Source organism: Lissotriton helveticus, chromosome 1_1 (assembly GCF_964261635.1).
Source record: "Lissotriton helveticus chromosome 1_1, aLisHel1.1, whole genome shotgun sequence".
Lineage (NCBI taxonomy): Eukaryota > Metazoa > Chordata > Amphibia > Caudata > Salamandridae > Lissotriton > Lissotriton helveticus.
In genome coordinates, this window is record NC_136057.1 from 20633690 (window position 1) to 20655989 (window position 22300).

Here is a 22300-nt window from a genome sequence, read left to right on the forward strand (position 1 = left end):
ATGTTAGGGTGCAGGTGCTCTCTACTTCAAACATGGCTGCCACTGGCCCCTGCTACTGCAGCGTGGTCTTTTAGTGTAGCACCCTAGTTGCCAGGAGCTGGCTGGATCCCCATACAATGTTGCAATGCCAGCCTGCCCTCCCCTGTCCATAGGTAGAGTGGGGAAGCTCCTGGAACCTTCCAGAAGAAAGGCGGAGCTGATTTTTGCCACCTTAGAGAGTGGTCACCTGACCTGGGCATACTTAAGCAAGGGAGGGAACTTTTTCTAGTCAGTTGGGGCATCACTGACCTGGGGAACCCACGCAGGAGTTTTAGGCGGGAGGGCCTAGTTAGGAACTTATGCTGCTGGGAGTGACAGGATTTAGGTGCTGCCTCTTAAGCTGGGTGAGGTGTCCTAGACTAGCCCCCTGATCTGGCCCAGCGGTAGGGAACCCCCAGGGTCCATCTGCAGTGACTGAGGAAAACTCATCCAGCCTTCAACTCAACCCCCTCCCTCTTCAAGAAACCAACATCTAAGGGCGCAGAACCATCCAAGCGCCAAGAAGACTACTTTCCTTTGACCAGAGACTGCTGGGGGATCGACCAGGTACTGGACTGTGCTGCCCTGCGCACCGCACCCCCTGCCTGCAGTGGGCCCTCCTTGCCCCACTTGTCTCCCCTTGACTGAGCTGCTTTGCTAACCATCCTGCCTGCAGTCCTTGCCAAGCTGTGTGGAAAGCGCTATATTCTGCCCCCTCTGTGCCCCAGCGCTGTTCTGACTGGTCTAGCTGCATTCCTGACTGGAATTCTCCACCAGCGCTGTGGCCTGACTACCCCCTCTGTCGAGCGTGGGTTCATCACTTCCTAGAATACCGAGCGCTCCCCTGAGCTAGCTGAACTGACACCCACGAGTAGCACTAAAGCGCCTGGACGCCCTCTTCACGAGGTGCCATTGAACCCCCTCTCACCGCCGCAGCCCGGAGCTGGTCGTGCCGTCTGTGGCGCCCGAGGAGATCTCATCATCGTGGCTCCGGCGCCATTCTAGTATCTCCCCCGAGGCGCTGCCGGCCTGCCCGCCGTCACGCTGTGACCCGCGCCAGCTGTGATCTCCCCCGAGGCGGCCCCCATATGTGAGGAGAGGGCCGCCGCATCAAGTGAATCAGGCCGCGGTAGGCCTGAAGCCAGAGTGCGCCTCATGTGACCAGGGAGCTCCTCCGCCCCGCCCCTGGGCACCACGCTGCCATTGGCTCAGGCGGGCGCGCCCTCGAGGATGGCGATGCGGTTGGCGAGAACAGCCCCGGCCCCTGTCCAGATTGGTCCCCAGGCCGCAGCTTTGCCTGTGGGCCCGCAGAAGGACCGGACTCATCGCGGAGGGGGCCGTGGAGCCCGGAAGCCCCCTCCGTTCAGCCCCACATGCTGGTCTCGCCTCGTCCCCGGCACTGGTGCCCAGAAGCTACACCTGCACCGCGCCGGGCCGAGTGAGGCCCCAGGAGGGTCGAAAACCCCTCCCCTCCGTCAGTGCCTGCGCAAGGGCCCTGGAGGGCCAAAAACACAAGGTAACCCCCGGGGAGGAGGGCGAAAGGCCAAGTAAGGCCCAGAGGTCGCCCCTCCCCTGGGGAGAACTGAGACTGGGCCCCGTTGGCCCCCTAATGTGCCTCTAGAGTCTGGGAGGCCTTCATTGAGTGTCTAGGTGACTCGGGCCAAATAATTCAGAGTAGCCTGCACTCCAGGCACGCACAGTTAACTGTTTCAGGCCCACTGGGTGATGAGATCGTCCAGTCATTGACTGTTGGTGTTTAGTGGCCGTCTTAGGTGGCCTGCATTGTTCATGACTGCTGATAAAGTGGTTATCTTTTCCCTGTACTGAATTTCTTGCAGGGGCGGGCCTCTACAGTTCCTGATGGGGTCGAATTCTGATTCTTAGTGATTTATGCCAGTACTATTTTGATGATCTGACCTTGGCTACTAAACTGTTGATATTTACAAGAGGACATTTTTATATTTGCTTCCTGAATGCTAGTCCATGGTTTATGAAAGTACCCTTTTAGCCTGCTGAATAGTATAACGTGACAGGCTGGGTTACTTCAAGTTTTCAGCTTTACTGAAAGTATTTAATGAAATGTTTCAGCATTTTACAGGAAATGCATTTTGAAAGGCGTCCATGAAATGCTTTAATGTGGTACTTTAATGTAATGCTGATGATTTACTAATGCATTGATTGCCTTGATCTAAAGCTTATATAAAAGATCTTGATTTTCAAACACAACTACTGGTGTGGTCTCCATTATTGCGCCCACGTCGTGTCTCAGTGGATTTGTGTGTTGAGTAGCTGCTTTACACGCAAGCCCCTGGCTGCCTTCCTGCTCGAGCCAAGCTACCCCCCGGAGAACTGGTGGTCCCAGTTCTTACATTGCCTGTCATATCTTGCCAATAATGCTTGTATATTGGCAATACTCCACATGTTTGCTGCCTGTGACGCAGTTCTTTTACCGGATGCGTCAAGGAGCTTAGACTTTATCTGGTGGGGGAGCTTCACCTGATGTTTGTGAATTTGCTCTCTTGCATGCATTGGAAATCACAAGCGAGTCTAGTGGTACTGAGCCTTTAATATATGCTGGGTCTGAAGGGGCAGCTTTATATTTTTTCTCTATTCGTGGGTTTATGACCAGAGTTCTAACTGGGTCTTTGAAGACTTCAGGAGCATGCTTAATTACTCCTTTAAGCATGGGTAAAATGGATGAGGATCTTTGTGCATTATCAAAGGTATCCATTAGGAAGTCTTCATCTACAGGGTCTGTATGCATGTCCATCCCATGATTCTGCGCAGCTCTGTGTACTAATTGATTGAAGCCCATAGTGTCCTCTGGTGGGGAAGGCCTAGAGGACCTTTGGGATGTCTGGGGTGTTATCATCCCACGGGTCAGATGAGCCTGGAGGAATAGATGGATCATCTGCATTACCCCCTCCGTCATCAGAGCTATTATCCCTGTTGTCATCATCTGGTATGATAGAGGATGTAGGGGAATGTTGTGGTAGGGGCACAGGTGGTGATGGCATAGGTGGAGAAGGGTAAGGAACTCTTAGAGGAGAGGTAGCCATGTCCTTTTCTGGATGAGGAGCCGGTGCAGGTGTATCCAATGGTCTTTTTTTTTAACTTGTAATTAAAGTATCAGTGATTGGATCTTTAACCAGAGTCTTTTGTGTAGGGTCTGGGTGAAATAATTTCTCTGCAGGAGGCTGATCTTTTGGTGCGAAGAGAGGTTTCGTCACTGAAGTAGCTTCTTTTGGTTTTTTGGCAAAGTCTTTAACTGGAGAAGCAGGGGTCTTTTTCGGCTCCAATGTTTTTTTGGCTCCGATGGTTCTCAGTTCCGGTGTATTTTTAAGATACAATGAATTTTTCGGTTCCGGTGGTCTCTTTGAATCCGAAGCGTGTTTGCTTGGTTCCGACCTGTGTTTTGATGCCGAGGGATTAGCGGTATGCTTCGGCGCCGATTGTTTCAATGCCGGCGTGGTAGGTGATGTCTTTTTCGGTGCCGGTAGGTGTGCGCCGGCACCGTGGGGAGGCCGACTCGAGCCCGAAGGTAGGGCAGTAGAAGCAGCCTGCACCCGAGCCTGAGGGAGAGGGTGTGACCGGAGCCTTCTTTGGATGTGTCGAGGAAGGGTCAGGCTCGAGAGTCTTACTTATGACCCGCTGTGCTTGAGTGATGTCCTCGACTTCGGAATCTTCTGCCTCGGAGTTGCTGTCGACGCCATGTTGTTCTGGGACGTCAACGCCCTCTGCAAAGATGTCGTCTGGAATCAGAGCTGAAGATCGAGCCATTGTTCTCCTAGCTCTTCAGTCCCGGATAGTCTTCTTGGAGCGGAAGGAGGCACAAGCGAACAGTCTCTGGCCTCGTGCTCCAGGGAGAGGCAAAGGTTACACACCTCATGAAGGTCGGTGTGGGGAAACTTCGACCCACATTGAGGACACTTTTTAAATGGTGTCCTTTTCATGAGCTGGAGTCGAGGCCTAGTTAGGCCTGAAGGCCGTCGCCGACAACCGGAATCGAAATCTTCGATGTTGAAGAGTAACGTCGGCTGGAAACGCGTTCGAAACTAAATTCTGAAAGCTGGTGAGGATTGCGCGTCAAAGGAAATCTGTTCCAACACAGAGCGCTGCAAACACATCCGAGCCCGGTGGCGGAAAAAAACAATCTGAGGATGGAGCCGATGCCCATGCGCAGTATGATCCAAAGGAGGAGTCACCTGTCCTGTGACTTCCAAAGACTTTTCTACAACAAAAACAAACTGCAAACATCCGGGCCCAACACTAGGTGGCCATCTATGCACAGTGTGTAATCTGCAGCTCATATGCCTTGAACATAAAGTTTCCTTCATGGTCGTTTTTTTTAACTTATAATTAATCGATCAGTGATTGGATCTTTAACCAGTCTTTTGTATAGGAACAGAGACTACGTCTCCCTAGAGATCACTATGAATACAGGAAAGGGTGGAAGATAATTAAAAAAACATGGGAATAAGACAACCTGAAGAGTAAAACAGTGTTTAAGGCTCGTAAGCAAGATGATAATCCTTGGCCAACAAAGATCATATATGCGGAGAGCAAAAGTAGAGAACTTTTGCAATCCATCGTAAGTAACATCTATCCACTAAACGAAAGGTAAATACCAGGGAAAAAGCCGGAGTCACTTAAACTAATAATGTAGGTTAACAGCTACTGTCTGTGAAAATACCAGAAGGAATCTTGGGATAGATACCCTCAGTGAGGAACTATCCCATCAACCCAGTCTATTGGCATATGCCCATAAATTAAGTACAAGGTCACACAAATACCATATAAAAGTGTAAGAGACACTTTATCATATTAACAAAGCTAATAAGAGGGTCATGGTACGTAAACCTCATCAAAAGGCAGATCATATACACACACAAAGACTCCCAAGGAGGTACAAATATCCAAGTACCCAACAAGGGGTACCAAACTTCACAAATGTATGATTTCCTACATCAGAGAAATTACCTGACAGAGGGGGGAACTCTGCACCCCCAAACGAGGGTCTAACAGTCACAAGATGAGGATAGTATACAAATGATACTCAAATATTCAGGACGGAACATAGCAAGAAGGTATCAACTCCTGAGCTCATCTGTGGAGTAAAGCAAACTGCAAGACATGTATATTAGGGATCAGTCCAAAAAACTAACAAATAAGCAGCTGGAAACTGCCAGACAGCTGAAGGAGAAAGGCACGACTTCTGCACCAAGTAGTAACCAGTAACTTCACTTTCAAAGAATTTGGCAGAATAATGCACTACTATAATCGTTACTGACCAGAGTACGGGTCAGGTAAAAACATGTAAAGAACCACATGTTTAGCTAAACAGCTGTAAAGTTCAGCAGTAAGCAAAACCACCACACTGGTTGCAACTAGATGAATACACATTGCAACTAAGTCATTTATAAACACTTCAGTCTAAACAAGTCAGAAAGAAAGATTCAAACAGATCCTGCAAAGACATGTCTAGGTGTCTTTCACACCGTGCAGCTCTAAAACGCCTTAACGCAGAATCGGCATGTACACCGAGTAAATGAACACCACCAAAAGGAATGAATATGCTACTTACCAGTATGCATCTGTTCTTGGCATGTAGGGCTGCTAACATTCATATCTTAGCATTAGATCGCCGCCTAGTGTTGGGTCCGGATGATCGCACATTGTTGTCCTGGAAGAGTCTTCGAAGTATCCTGAGATAGGTGGCTCCTCCCCTGGACTACAGTGCGCATGGGCATCGGCTCCATCCCCAGATTGTTTTTCGCCATTGTGGCAGAAGATGGAGTGAAAAGTGTAAAGGATGTCCATGCTAATGATTGAATACAATAGTATATCTGCAGCTGCAACAGGCACCGGGGAGGAGGGCGGGCGATATGAATGTTAGCAGCCCTACATGCCAAGAACAGATGCATACTGGTAAGTAGCATATTCAGTTCGAGGCATGTGGGCTGCTAAATTCATATCTTAGCATAGAATACATAGCAGTCCCTCCATTAGCGGCGGTTGCCTGTGCCAGCTGCAGAAACCTGAAAAAGTGTCTTGAGAACAGCCTGTTCTACAGCAGCTTGCTGCTTGGAATGCACATCAACACAGTAGTGTTTTGTAAAGGTATGTGGAGTAACCCACGTGGCTGCTCTGCAAATGTCTTCTAAAGGAATGTTCCCCAGGAAAGCCATGGATGCCCCCAATTTGCGTGTGGAGTGCGCCCTTGGGGGTATCGTTAAAGTGCGCTTGGCCTTTTGATAACAGATTTGGATGCACTTAACAATCCACCTGGCTATTCCTGCTTTGGAAATAGGGTTGCCTTTGTGCTGTGGTGAGAAGGCAACAAAAAGTTGTTTTGTGTTCCTAAAGTGTTGTGTTCTGTCTATGTAGTACATCAACGCCCTCCGTACGTCTAACGTAGGGAGCATTCTTTCCGCTACCGTTTGCGGGTTTTGGAAGAACGCTGGTAAGTCAATAGTTTGGTTGAGATGAAACTGTGACACCACCTTCGGAAGGAATTTGGGGTTAGTACGTAGCACTACCCTATTTGGATGAATCAGAATGAATGGCTCTTGGATTGTGAGCGCTTGTAGCTCACTAACGCGCCTCAGTGACGTAATAGCAATGAGGAAAGCTACTTTCCACGTTAGGAACTGGAGTTCACATGAGTGCAGTGGCTCAAAGGGTGGTCCCATCAGTCTGGTGAGGACCACATTGAGGTTCCACACCGGAGCTGGCGGTGTTCTTGGGGGAATGACTCGTTTCAGACCTTCAAGGAAAGCCTTAATGGCAGGCACCCTGAAGACAGAGAGATGCTGCCTATTCTGAAGATAAGCTGCGATGGCGGATAGATGTATCCGAATGGAAGTGTACGCTAGATTGCACTTGTAAAGATGTAACAGATAGCAAATAATGTTAGGGATAGATGCATCTAGCGGGTTGATGTTATTGGCTGTACAGTAAATGACAAAACGTTTCCATTTTGCAGCATAGCATGCTCTGGTAGTTGGCTTCCTTGCCTCCTTGATGATGTCCATGCATTCTGGAGGTAGCTGAAGGTAGCCAAACTCTAGGACTTCAGGAGCCAGATTGCCAGGTTGAGCTGCTGCGGATCTGGATGCTGAATGTCTCCATGGTTCTGCGTCAAAAGTCTGGGCGTGAGGCGCAGCCTTTGATGCGGCACCACCGAGAGTTCGAGGAACGTGGTGTACCATGCTTGGCGCGCCCACGTTGGAGCAACCAGGATGAGAGTCATCGCGTGCTGCCGTAGCTTTTTTGCCACCAGCGGTATCAGAGGGGCTGGCGGAAAAGCGTACGCAAATTTGCCTGACCAGTTCATCCATATCGCATTCCCTTGCGACTGTGGGTGTGGGAACCTGGCGGCAAAGTGTTGGCATTTTGCGTTTTCGTTCGTGGCAAACAGGTCTATCTCCGGATGACCCCACTGCTGGAAGAACGGGCGGAGTACAGATGGGTGTAACTCCCACTCGTGCATTTGATGGCTGTATCTGCTGAGCAGATCCGCCATCTGATTGTCCTTGCCCGGGAGGTGTTCTGCCATGAGGAAAATGTTCCTCTGAATGGCCCACTTCCACATGCCCTGAGCCAAATGAGACAGCTGTGGCGAGTGGGTGCCCCCCTGCTTTTGAATGTAGTACATCGCGGTCATGTTGTCCGTCCGGACTAACACTACCTTGTTGCACAGATGTACAATGAAGGACTTGAGTGCCATAAAGATTGCCATCAGTTCCAGATAGTTGATGTGCATCTTTTGTTGCTGCGTCGTCCATAGTCCCTGCACCGTGTAAGTGAGCAGATGAGCTCCCCATCCCTGGAGAGATGCGTCCGTTGTCAGGATAATCTGTGGCACTGGCTCCTGGAACAGTCGGCCCTTGCAAAGGTTGTGTGGAGTCCACCAATGCAGAGAGTCGTATGCCCGACTGGTAACCAACACTAGGTCTGTCAATTGTCCCTGAGCCTGTGTCCACTGATTTGCTAAGCACTCCTGGAGCGGACGCATATGTAGACGTGCGTGAGGGACTATGAAGATGCAGGAGGCCATCATGCCAATCAGCTGCATGAACACTCTTGCTGGAAGCGAGTGTTGTGGTCTGAATCTTTGGATTAGCGACTGCATGCTGTCTATCCTGACTTGGTTTGGCTGGGCCATGGCCGTCAGGGTATTGATCGTCGCACCTAGAAACTGCCGGACATGCGCCGGCTGAAGATGCGACTTTGGGTAGTTCAACGAGAAGCCCAGATCGCGAAGGAGGTGAATGGTAGTCGACATGTCCGCGGCGCACTGTTGTTCCGACTGGGCTTGAACGAGCCAGTCGTCTAGGTAGGGGTAGACATGGATGTTCCGCCTCCTGAGGTGCGCCGCCACTGTCGCCAGACACTTGGTAAACACTCTTGGGGCTGTGGTCACTCCGAAGGGTAGGACCTTGAACTGATAATGTTTGCCTTGGATAGTGAATCTGAGGTATTTTCTGTGGGACGGGTGTAGTGGAATGTGGAAATAAGCATCCTTGAGGTCTAAGGTTGCTAAGAAGTCCCCTTGTTTTAGCAAGGGAAGAATCTATTGCAGTGTAAGCATGTGGAAATGTTCTGATAGTATATACAGGTTGAGGGGACGCAGATCTAGAATGGGTCTGAGAGATCCGTCCTTCTTTGGAATAAGGAAGTACAGGGAATATACCCCTGTGCCCTCCTCCTCCACCGGCACGAGCTCGATTGCGCCTTTTTGCAGCATCACCACTACTTCCTGCTGCAATAAGTGCAAATGCTCTGCGGATATAGGCCGTTGCCTTGGTGGAATGTTGGGTGGAGTGGACTTTAACTCTAGACAATAACCGTACTGGACAAGTTGTCGCACCCACCTGTCCGTGGTGATGTTTCTCCAGACAGGCAGGAACCGCTGTAGTCTCCCCCCGACAGGTGTTAGGTGGTCGGGGGGCAGTGACAGAGAGTCACTGTTTGTTTGGGTCAGAGGAGCGGGAGTTGTTATTTCCTTTTCCACGTCCTCTGGTACTGTTTCCTCGGTAACCCCCTCTGTTTTGCTTGGGGTACGAGGATTGTGCTCCGCCTCTGGAGAATTGTGACTGTTGACCCATCTGTCCTCTGGTGACTCCACGTGCACCTGAGCGACGAAAATTGTTGCCACGAAACTGTTGTGATTGTAGGGCCCCCATAGACTTAGCAGTTTCGGTGTCTTTCTTAATTTTTTCTAGTGTGGTGTCCACATCTGGACCAAACAGTCGATCAGGATTGACTGGCTGATTAAGAATGGTTGTCTGAATGTCAGGTTTAAACCCCGATATGCGGAGCCACGCCTGTCGTCTGAGCATGACGCTAGTGTTAATGGCCCTAGCTGCTGTGTCTGCGGCATCAAGTGCACACTTTATGGCTGCGTTGGAAATCAGTTTTCCCTCTTCTATAAGCAGTTTGGTGCCCTCTTGAAACTGCGAAGGCAGGTGTTCTATAACCCGCTCTAGGGTGTCGTAATGCGCCCTATCATAACGTGCCAAGAGTGCTTGTGTATTCGCAATACGCCAAAAATTGGCAGCCTGTGCGGCTACTCTTTTGCCTCCTGCCTCTAGCACTTTGGACTCCTTATCCGGGGGAGGAGCTTCACCCGTTGTTTGGGAGTTGGCCCTTTTGCGGGCATTTGCGACCACCAGGGAGTCAAGCGGCAACTGTCCCCGAATGTATGCAGGGTCTGCAGGTGCTGGTCTGTACTTCTTTTCGATACGTGGATTGACCACTCTCGCCCTGGTAGGTTCCTTAAAGATGTCCGCAGCATGTTTGAGGACCCCTTTGAGCATAGGCAGTGTCTTTACTGTCCGTTCAGAGACTGAAAAAGTGTCAAATAGAAAGTCTTCTTCTACTGGGTCAGCATGCATGTCCACATCATGATTAGCAGCTGCCCGTTCAATGAGTGCATGAAAACCTGCAGAATCCTCTGTTGGGGATGCACGTGCAGTGAAAGGCTGTGGGTCTTGCCCCACATCTTGGGTGCCTTGGTCACCAATGTCATCATACGAATCCGGCTGTGCATCGGGTTCATTGATGGGGAAAGTGTATTGGTCATCCTCAACATATCGGTCATCCTCAACATATCCTTCACCCTCAGTGTTCTGGGGAAGGAGTTGGGCTCCTTCTTGGAGGAGGCTGGATAGGCTCCATGAGGCCTGAAGCGTCTTCAGGAAGCCTTTTTTTCTTTAGGGGGATGACATAGGAGTCCACCGGCTGTGAAGTGATCCTCCTCTTATAAAGGGTCAATTTGCCCGTGTCTGCGTCGATAAAACGCTCCGCATCCTCTTCAGAGTCGAGTACCCGACTTGAAAGTGCCCCCGCCGTCGAAGAATCCGACTTCTTTGGCGTCGATTTTGTTGAAAAGGCCTTCGGCGTCTCTTTTGGCGGCAGAAGGAAGAGAAGTTTACCCGCAGGCTTCACCGGAATGTCCATCGGCTTCTGCGGCGATGGCATCGGAGCCGGCGTAGCAGAGGCCTTCTCCCTGATTCTCTGTAGTGAAGCGGCGACGAGGGACGAGTCACTTACAGCGGCTCTTGGCGCCGACGAGGAGGACTTTACCTTGCCCTCGGATCCGACGTCCTGTTGGCCCTTCTGAGTCTTAGACGACGATGCCGCAGCCGCCGACCCAGAGTCCTTGGACCGATGCGCAGATGTGCCAGCCTTCGATCCGTGTTATTTTGTCGGCTCCGTCACCACCACGCGTCCGACTAACGGAGTCCCAGTCGGAACCGGAGCCGTGTCGCTGGCTTTGGCGGGCTTTGACGGCGTCGCAGCGGCAGACCCGTGCCGACCACCCTTCTTAGAGGATCCCTCCTCTGGCGCCGACTTCGACCCTGTGGAATCGACAGATTTCTTCGACTTTTGTGGACCGGAGGTCGACGGAGTCGATGCAGCAGCGGGTGTCGTCGTTTTTGGTGGTACGCCCGCCATCTTAGGGTCGTTCGAATCGATAACTTTCGGTTTCGTGTCGGCCATTTTAGGTGTAGTCGATACCGAAGGTTTCAGTTTCGGTTTCGATACGGGCTGCGCAGCAAGTATGTCCGTGGCCGGGCCTGAAGGCGGGGCCGAGGCTTGCGGTACGGGGTCTTGGGTAAGGCCGACAGGCGATCCCGTGACCCGATCTTGATCTTCGTAACCTTCGGGGCATAGCTCGTCCCCTGAGCTATCTTCCGCGGCCCCATAAATCTCTTCGACGTCCCCTACCTCGTCGACGTATTCAAGGCCTTGATCCACGACTCCGTCGTCGTCTTCCGGATCTGCCTCGACCTCCGTCTCGGGCGGGGAGATTTGAAGATGATGGCTCTGGTCCTCCTCTTCTCGGTCGCCGAAGATGTTTCCCGGAGCCGGGGCCGCTTGTCTGGCCTCAAGGCGCACCGCGCGCCGAAGCTTGAGTGTCTTCTTCGACCTGAATTTTGCGCAGGCCCTGCAGTTGTCTTCGTTATGGTCTGGTGAAAGGCATTTGTTACAGACCGGGTGCACGTCGATATGTGGGTATTTGGACCCACAGAGCGGACAGTACTTGAACGGACTCCGCTCCATGCTGGAAAGTTGCGTCGTGTCGCGATGAGAAGGCCTCGATGTCCGAAGAGTGCAAGCACTCCGTTGATTCCGACTCCAAGAGACGGAAGAACTCAAGACCGTGCGCAAACAACACCGACGCAAAGAATACAAGGCCTTTTGGCCGTAAAAAGTTAGTTTTTCTCGGTTCCGACAGAGAGACGTCGAGACCGCATCCGAACCCAATGGTGGAAAAAAACAATCTGGGGATGGAGCCGATGCCCATGCGCACTGTAGTCCAGGGGAGGAGCCACCTATCTCAGGATACTTCGAAGACTCTTCCAGGACAACAATGTGCGATCATCCGGACCCAACACTAGGCGGCGATCTAATGCTAAGATATGAATTTAGCAGCCCACATGCCTCGAACCATCTTTCAGGGTATTCTGTACGGGCTCTGAAAACCCAGACTGACACAGCCATGCAGGGCTGTGCAGCGTAACTGACTGATCCATAGCTCCACACAAAATAATCAATGATGTCCATACCACATTCGATGGTGAATTTTGCCATCCCGCAACCATCCTGCGCCAACTCTAGCAGTTCACGTTTGGCTTCCTCTGGAAGAGAAGGCAGCAAACCCTCCTCCGAGTCCTATAATGCATGGGAAACCCTGCGAGAACAGTGTTCAAAGACCATAATGCTGCACGAACGGAAAAGAAAATATTTCTCCCACTACTTTCCAGCCATCAGGACTCGGTGGAGCCAGAGGAAGGACATTTGTGTCCACAGAGGCTGTAGCTACTTGCACAGCCAGACCTTTTGCGGAGGGATGCTTGAAGTAAGAGCTCCACTCCAGTCTTACCCTGGTGAAGAATATCCACCAAAGGGTCTGTGGACAATTCCACAGAGGGGAGCTGGCAGCCAAGGACTACAGCTGCCCTCCATTACTGCAGCAGAAGAACAACTCACCTCTGTTGCCATACCAGATGGAGAAAGTAAGTCAAACTGGGGAGGACTGAAGACTTCTAGCCTCACCCCAGCCAGTCAGCCACTGACTGGGGTGAGGCCAAGGGAGGCCGGACCATATTGTCCAAAGGGTATGGACACCCTATATTTTCCCCTTCACCTGCAAAACTGTGCATTTCCGGAGGAAGAGCAGAAACCAGCTGCAGAAGGTAAGATGGAGAGTTGCCTAAAGAGGACGGCTCCATCTGCATTGCATCAAATTGTGTGCCGCGCGGTGATGTGTCAACCTAGGGAAGAGTACTTAAGGTGGCATCGATTGGCACGGCCAACGTCATGGTCCAACCAGACTCCGAAGGTGAACACCCCGAATGGCTATGTGCCAGTGCCATCTTGGACCCGATAACTGATTCAGTGGGCGAGTGGTACTCAAGGGGACACAGAAGTGGCACCTCTCACCTCCTTGGGGTTAGGAAGCACACCAGAGGGGAACTGAGGGCCAAAGACTATGCAAGGTAACTCAATATTCCCGATTTGGGTCGCTCCGGGTGTAGGAAATTTAGGGAGGTGCAGAGTGGACTGACTATACAACCGAAAGTTGTGAGACCACATCAGAAATGCACTTACGTTTAGACCATTGGTGCTTCAGAGCCTCCATTGACAACCCATCACCAGAACGGGTCCTCGACCGGTCTCTGGACTTCAAGGACGGTCGACGCAGTGCCTCAGCTAGTCACGCCACAAGAAGTTTCATTCAACACTCTCTCAACGCCTTCAGCCAAAGATGCTGACAGAAACCACTCCGTCATGGTGGTCTCCCAGGCACCACAAACGGATGGTATTGGATACGTGACCGACATCTGTCGGTCACAACATCCACAGGCTTTAAAACCGGACAGCATCGTAAAAAGCACACTTAATCACATAAAATGTGGTGATGGGCAAAAGAAGCGTCCCCCCTAACTGCTCTGGATCAAAGTTGCAAGCACAGACAAGGAGGAACTGATGTCAGCCTGTCGGCGTGGGGTTATGTGGACTCATTCCACATCACATCGCGTCGTGTGATGACGTCAATATGGAGTCACGCGACGCCCTTTTCTGAAGCGCGGACGTACGGTGAAAAAGTTTCCAGATCCAGTCTCGAGCCCGAGGGAGGATTCTAAAGTAAGGAATCTGCAGCTAGGATCCATCACATAATGTGTCATTCTCTATCCCATGCAATACTTTTGAGCACCGCTCTAGATTTACGCACACGCCAGTCATACAAACGCGTCAACGCCGGATTCTTAACACATCCGCTCTGTCTCTCAGACACGGCTCTTTAGATCCATTAATACAATGCACAATGGAGCAGCCAGGAGCAGTGCAGCAAACTCCTTTTCTCTTACATTTCATGTGAAGGGAATAACATGAGCGCTACTACATAAGAAACAAGAGCAAAGATTTTTGGCACCTTAGATTCGTTGTAAAACAAACTTGTGATTCAATGTTGTTGAATAGAAACTGGCCTGCACACCCAAGTCCTTCCACAAGGAACCCTTCGCTGGGCAGCCTTGTACACCTAGATCAATGCCTACCCCATCCCTCCCCTGCAACACACAGCACTGAACTTCCTTCTGCACGATGGCACCCTCTACACATGACCCGCAAGTGCCAACTCCTTTACACACAAGAAAACTACCGAATGTAAACCACACAAACCCCATAACTGAATCGCATATTCCACACAGTCCAACATCCACCCACCTTCTTGCTCGTTTACGCACACATTTCAGGAGAAGGACCACCACCACTTTAAAAACAACTATGGGCACAAGGTAACCAGTTAGTCCATCACATTGCTGCCATACCTGAGCCGCACACGATCAGAAGGCGTTGCAGCCCGCCGGCCGGTGCCGTAGTCTGGAACGAGACCATAGTCCAGATCCTCGTAGCCCACGCTGCGTTGGTCATCCTCAAGCCCATAGTGGTCAGGGCGGAAGCGTGTTAGGTCTCCGTTGCTGCCTCCAACACGCACCTGTGGCTGGGGCCCATATGAGTTTGGGTGGCTTGGGGCCCTGTAGTTGTCCAGTGTACGGTAGCCATCAACAGGGCGGTATCGATCATCCATGCGAGCCATGCGGGAGAGGCTGCTGTAGTTGGCCTCGCTACCGGTCTCATAAGGGTTCCCGTAGCCATCCTTATAGTGGTAGTTGCGTGGGACAGTGGCAGTACCCACAGGGCCCATGTACCCTCCGCCCTCGCCATTTGTGCGGTAGTTGCGGTCCAGGGTTTGAATGTAGCCACCAGGAAGTGCAGAGCCGTCCAGAGGGAGCCCATCAGGGCCCACAGGCACTTGAATTGTCCGCGTGGTAACTTTCTTGACGACCTTTTTTACCTAAGCATTGGAGATAAATCAAACATGTAAGTTTTATTACAAACAGGCCGGCTGATCCAGCAGAGACTCCCAGGCACCTTCATCAATGCAGCCCAATCACGAAAAGCGGCCCATTAACTGTTTCACTGCAGAAACCTACAGACTTCTCCCTCAATGCTGATTAATTGGAAACTGCAGTAACCCAGCCCTTTAAAGTACTGGGACCAATCGGACCTGCAGCCTCACAGTACTGAGACCAACCAGGAATTGCAGCATCACAGCGCTTACGGCACTGGGGCCAATCTGGACCTGCAGCATCCTACCTCTTACAGTACTGGGACCAATCAGGATCTGCAGCATCCTACCTCTTACAGTACTGGGGCCAATCTGGACCTGCAACATCCTACCTCTTACAGTACTGGGACCAATCAGGATCTGCATCATCCTACCTCTTACAGTACTGGGACCAATCAGGATCTGCATCATCCTAGCCCTCAGTACTGGGACCAATCAGGATCTGCAGCATCCTACCTCTTACAGTACTGGGACCAATCAGGATCTGCATCATCCTACCTCTTACAGTACTGGGACCAATCAGGATCTGCAGCATCCTACCTCTTACAGTACTGGGGCCAATCTGGACCTGCAACATCCTACCTCTTACAGTACTGGGACCAATCAGGATCTGCATCATCCTACCTCTTACAGTACTGGGACCAATCAGGATCTGCATCATCCTAGCCCTCAGTACTGGGACCAATCAGGATCTGCAGCATCCTACCTCTTACAGTACTGGGACCAATCAGGATCTGCAGCATCCTACCTCTTACAGTACTGGGACCAATCAGGATCTGCATCATCCTACCTCTTACAGTACTGGGACCAATCAGGATCTGCAGCATCCTACCTCTTACAGTACTGGGACCAATCAGGATCTGCATCATCCTAGCCCTCAGTACTGGGACCAATCAGGATCTGCAGCATCCTACCTCTTACAGTACTGGGACCAATCAGGATCTGCAGCATCCTACCTCTTACAGTACTGGGACCAATCAGGATCTGCAGCATCCTAGCCCTCAGTACTGGGACCAATCAGGATCTGCAGCATCCTACCTCTTACAGTACTGGGACCAATCAGGATCTGCAGCATCCTACCTCTTACAGTACTGGGACCAATCAGGATCTGCAGCATCCTACCTCTTACAGTACTGGGACCAATCAGGATCTGCAGCATCCTACCTCTTACAGTACTGGGACCAATCAGGATCTGCAGCATCCTACCTCTTACAGTACTGGGACCAATCAGGATCTGCAGCATCCTAGCCCTCAGTACTGGGACCAATCAGGATCTGCAGCATCCTACCTCTTACAGTACTGGGACCAATCAGGATCTGCAGCATCCTACCTCTTACAGTACTGGGACCAATCAGGATCTGCAGCATCATAGCCCTCACAGTCATGGGACCAATATGGACCTGAAGCCTCCAAGCCCTGTCAGTAGAGGGACCCATAGGCTCTGCCAATGCCCTTCACTCTTGACCCGCTGCACTCATTTATACAGTGAAACACTGAACGCCACAAATGCAGCTGCTTCTAGCTGTGTAGCTGCTACTAGAACCTCACACCGCTCCTAGCTTGCCCCAAAACAACCATTAAAGGTCCGTCTGCCCTTCCTTCTACTGACTGCCCCCCTCTTACCGTGGTCTCTGTGCGCCGCGTTGTGCCATCATCAGAGGTTTCCACGGAGACGACAGACATGGCACCCTCTGGGTCTTCGTCGATAGTGTAGGTCTCCTCCACGATGTGGCCCGGGTCCTGCATTCTGGGAATGGTGCCGTACACGCGGTCCTGAGAATAAACAGCAGACATTAGGAGAACAGAAAGGGACAGGCAATTCTATCACACACACACAGGTTTAACACCAGCCCAACTATCCGCTAACCCCCCGGCAGGCACCCATCTCCAGCATGGATAGCTGAAGCCGGAAAGTATGAAGGTGGTAAAGCAGCACCGGTGCCAAGAGGCGGGGACGCGAGGAGGCACCGGTGCCAGGAGGAGGGGATGCCGGGGATCATCTTGGTCACCACTTTCCTTTCACCCACCAGTTTCCCCAATCTTCTGCCACCTCCACTCCCACCTCATATCGGCTCTGTCTGGTTTCCATCATTCACAGCCACAGAACGATGCAGTCATTACCCCACACCACAAGCTCTCCTCAAGCCCCCTCGACAATCCTGTGCATGGGGAGGCGGGCATAGATAGTAGGGACCACGAACGTACAGCAGGAACCGTGAAGGAGGGTGACCTGGAGGGGGCAGAAATGGTCAGTGAGGACCATGAATAAGGAAGGGCAGGGGTAAATATTGGGGGACCTTTAAGCAGGGTGACATAGGGAATGCAGGGAGGACTCGAAAGGTTTGACAGTGTTGAGGGGTATTTGAGAGACTGAGAAACAGAACCGTGAAGAATATGAGTGGGAGCGTGATGGAAGGCATGGGGAGGGAATAGGGTAGGGCATGGGGGTAATAGGGCATGGGGGTAATAAGACATGAAGGAAAGGTGAATGGGGTTCACAACACTGACGGGAGGGTGACTGAGTTCTTAAGGCAGGAGCCCGTGGGTGGAAGGAGTGAGCTCAAATCCTGCATGTAGGGTGTTTGAAAGTAAAGGCCTCTTTTTGTATGGTCACCACCAAGGTTTTTCAACAGATGCTTCTGGTTTTTGGACTCAGAGTGCACGGAGGCCCGCTAACCAGACCTCGGTGCCAATGCCCCTACCCTGCATGTGGTATCGACTAGAATCAACTGGAAATGGCCAACTTACCTGTAAGTCCCTAGTAAATGGTGCCCTGGTACCCAAGGCATGCAAGTTAGGTTACCCCAGGGCTCGCAGCACTGGTTGTGCCACCCTAGAGGTCCCCCCAGTTCACCACTGCAGACTGGTCGAGCAGTTGTGCACTGCGAGCCCGACTTTGCTATGGAAAGCAGTAACAAAGCCACCACTTCCCCTGGACATGTGTGCTGGTCAAGCCTGGCAGGCTTACAGAGCCCTGAAGGCAGGGTACAGCACATGACAGGCAGGACGCAGCACATGACAGGCAGGACATGTACTTTGCATGCCCCGACAGTTAAAGACTTGGCCGCCCAATTGGTAAGGATAGGGTTACACATTGAACCCTTCAGCTGTGCAAACTCTGGAATGATGCGACCAAAGTGGGCACTCCACGGTATCAAACAACTTGTTCAAAAGTCCAACTTTTCTCTGGTCGAAAGTGATGAAACTTGTTCCAGTGCGCAGCTTTAGCAAAGCTGCCATTTTGTTGCCCTTAAAGCTCCTGTGCCTTCCCGGGCACACATGAAGCCTATGCCACAAGACAGTTTTCTGCCCTCCTGGAAAGATGTGCCAACAACTCCCACGATAGAGAAGAATGAGGGATTGCACGACAGGGAGGTGTTATCTGCCTCCTGCAGGAAACCACTTGAGTGTTAGCCCCAAAAGGAAGGCTTCAAAGGTGAAGCAGTCTTTGAAGAGCAGATGCATCACTAGGGAGGAGGGCTGCCCCACCGAGGAGGAGGGCTGCCCCACCGAGGAGGAGGGCTGCCCCACCGAGGAGGAGGGCTGCCCCACCGAGGAGGAGGGCTGCCCACCGAGGAGGAGGGCTGCCCCACCGAGGAGGAGGGCTGCCCCACCGAGGAGGAGGGCTGCCCCACCGAGGAGGAGGGCTGCCCCACCGAGGAGGAGGGCTGCCCCACCGAGGAGGAGGGCTGCCCCACGGAGGAGGAGGGCTGCCCCACGGAGGAGGGCTGCCCCACGGAGGAGGGCTGCCCCATGGTTGAGGTAGACAGGCTAGCATGGGTGGCAGAGAGGGAAAACCAGTTGCCAAACCAGTTTCCCCAGGGGAATTTAGCCCGGAGGTAGCCACACTCCAGGGGTGGACTAATGAGGTTTGAACACCGCAAGAGGGGTCTCGTCATCTTGGGAGTGGGCAAAATGGTGCATTTTGGGGTAGCCAGAAGCCACACTCCACAGGAAGTGGTCACCAGACGGGAGCGAATCGGGTAGCCCATTGGCTTCCAACCGTATCCTACCGGCTTCCAACCGTATTCTGCCGGCTTCCAACCGTATCCTGCCCTGAGGGCACTTTCTGAATTTCTGAGCATAAAGAGGACATCCCAGCACCCAGACCACGGATCTTGACCAACTTTGAAGAAAGACTGCCCTCCTGAACTGAGGGACTAGCATAGAGAGGCTGCACACAAAGATTGCATTTGCTGCACCAGGCGACTAGCGAAGAGAGATGCTTTGCCTCCCGCATCCTGTTCACGGAGAAGCTGTGCAGAGTCCAGCCAAGCCAAGAGACTGGTCTCCTGTTCGCAGCACAGGGACACAAGAGCTGAAGGAGACTGCTGGGTTAAGTTGGTATCCTAAAATCTTCAAGTCGCTACGACCACCGCTGTGCAGCACAGAGTACCAAGACCCAATGCACAGAGTTAAACCACAGTTCGCTGAACTCTGCCTCCGGAGAGTTGCTGCATCTCTCAGGAGTTATTGACCAAGAAAGGATTGGCCTATGGCCGTGACAACAGGTGACTGGAATTTAACCAAGACCAGGGAGGACTTTTTGACACTGACCCTACAATCTGGACCCCCCACCATCTTTGTGGACAAGGAATCGCCCCCATTGACTGAGTCGCACCCACAGCATCATTGGAGCATCTTCGGCATCCTTCATCCCTTGCATCAGGACCACTCAATAGGAATCCATTACAAAGGGGAAAAAAGTACCTGGAACTGCTAGAGGACTGCTTCTTCTGTGGAGGTAAATCTTTCCAAGGACCTGGCTGGCCCCCCTTACAAGCTCCCTGCCCGAGTTGGACACCGGCCCAAGTTTCCCTTGAAAAAGTTTGTCTCAACTTAGAAGAGTGAAAACCCTTTGATTTGTTATTACTTGTCAAATCCATATCTCTGGAACCATATGGTGGAACTTTTCATTCTAGTGTCTAAATTCTTATCAAAATAGTCTATCGGAGGCAGAACAGCTGCTCCCAGCAGGACTGACAAAACACCAAGGTGGCGGGGGGTTATAAAGCCTGGAGGGTGCTCTGCTCCTGTTCACCAACATGGGGTCAGCCCAAGACCAGCTAAACCTTCCCACAACCAGAGGGCAGACTAGGACCATCTAAACCCTTCCACCACCAGAGGGCAGGACAGGACCATCTAAATCCTTCCACCACCAGAGGGCAGACCAGGACCATCTAAACCCTTCCGCCACCAGAGGGCAGGACAGGACCATCTAAACCCTTCCACCACCAGAGGGCAGACCAGGACCATCTAAACCCTTCCACCACCAGAGGGCAGGACAGGACTATCTAAATCCTTCCACCACCAGAGGGCAGACCAGGACCATCTAAACCCTTCCGCCACCAGAGGGCAGGACAGGGCCATCTAAACCCTTCCACCACCAGAGGGCAGACTAGGACCATCTAAATCCTTCCGCCACCAGAGGGCAGACCAGGACCATCTAAATCCTTCCGCCACCAGAGGGCAGGACAGGGCCATCTAAACCCTTCCACCACCAGAAGGCAGACTAGGACCATCTAAATCCTTCCACCACCAGAGGGCAGACCAGGACCATCTAAACCCTTCCGCCACCAGAGGGCAGGACAGGGCCATCTAAACCCTTCCACCACCAGAAGGCAGACCAGGACCATCTAAATCCTTCTGCCACCAGAGGGCAGACCAGGACCATCTAAACCCTTCCGCCACCAGAGGGCAGGACAGGGCCATCTAAACCCTTCCACCACCAGAAGGCAGACTAGGACCATCTAAATCCTTCCACCACCAGAGAGCAGACCAGGACCATCTAAACCCTTCCCCCACCAGAGGGCAGGACAGGACCATCTAAACCCTTCCGCCACCAGAAGGCAGGACAGGACCATGTTAACCCTTCCACCACCGGAGGCAGACCAGGACCATCTAAACCCTTCCACCACCAGAGGGCAGACCAGGACCATGCAAACCCTTCCACCACCAGAGGGCAGACCAGGACCATCTAAACCCTTCCACCACCAGAGGGCAGGACAGGACCATCTAAATCCTTCCACCACCTGAGGGCAGACCAGGACCATCTAAACCCTTCCGCCACCAGAGGGCAGGACATGACCATCTAAACCCTTCCACCACCAGAGGGCAGACCAGGACCATCTAAACCCTTCCACCACCAGAGGGCAGGACAGGACCATCTAAACTCTTCCGCCACCAGAAGGCAGGACAGGACCATGTAAACCCTTCCACCACCAGAGGCAGACCAGGACCATCTAAACCCTTCCACCACCAGAGGGCAGACCAGGACCATGTAAACCCTTCCACCACCAGAGGGCAGACCAGGACCATCTAAACCCTTCCACCACCAGAGGGCAGGACAGGACCATCTAAATCCTTCCACCACCAGAGGGCAGACCAGGACCATCTAAACCCTTCCCCCACCAGAGGGCAGGACAGGACCATCTAAACCCTTCCCCCACCAGAGGGCAGGACAGGACCATCTAAACCCTTCCACCACCAGAAGGCAGACCAGGACCATCTAAATCCTTCCGCCACCAGAGGGCAGACCAGGACCATCTAAACCCTTCCACCACCAGAGGGCAGGACAGGGCCATCTAAACCCTTCCACCACCAGAAGGCAGACTAGGACCATCTAAATCCTTCCGCCACCAGAGGGCAGACCAGGACCATCTAAACCCTTCCGCCACCAGAGGGCAGGACAGGGCCATCTAAACCCTTCCACCACCAGAAGGCAGACTAGGACCATCTAAACCCTTCCACCACCAGAGAGCAGACCAGGACCATCTAAACCCTTCCACCACTAGAGGGCAGGACAGGGCCATCTAACCCCTTCCACCACCAGAGTGTAGACTAGGACCATCTAAACCCTACAACCACCAGAGGGCAGACCAGGACCATCTAAACCCTTCCACCACCAGAGGGCAGGACAGGACCATCTAAACCCTTCCACCACCAGAGGGCAGACCAGGACCATCTAAACCCTACAACCACCAGAGGGCAGACCAGGACCATCTAAACCCTTCCACCACCAGAGGGCAGGACAGGACCATCTAAACCCTTCCACCACCAGAGGGCAGACTAGGACCATCTAAACCCTACAACCATCAGAGGGCAGACCAGGACCATCTAAACCCTTCCACCACCAGAGGGCAGGACAGGGTCATCTAAACCCTTCCACCACCAGAGGGCAGACCAGGACCATCTAAACCCTACAACCACCAGAGGGCAGACCAGGACCATCTAAACCCTTCCACCACCAGAGGGCAGGACAGGACCATCTAAACCCTTCCACCACCAGAGGGCAGACAAGGACCATCTAAACCCTTCCACCACCAGAAAGCATGACAGGACCATCTAAACCCTTCC

General features: G+C 52.3%; 1 protein-coding gene across 9 annotated transcripts in view; it reads right to left on the bottom strand.

Annotated features, from left to right (window-relative positions):
- CTNND1 (catenin delta 1) overlaps window positions 1–22300 on the bottom strand; it is a 211505-nt gene that overhangs the window by 52333 nt on the left and 136872 nt on the right. For all 9 annotated transcript variants that reach the window (XM_078674043.1, XM_078674023.1, XM_078673971.1 and 6 more), the window contains 2 exons: window positions 16568–16717; window positions 14364–14890 (listed from right to left, as the gene is read on the bottom strand). In XM_078674043.1, coding sequence (XP_078530169.1) covers window positions 14364–14890; window positions 16568–16690 — 650 coding nt within the window. In that variant the 5' untranslated portion in view covers window positions 16691–16717. The remainder of the gene's footprint in view (window positions 1–14363; window positions 14891–16567; window positions 16718–22300) is intronic.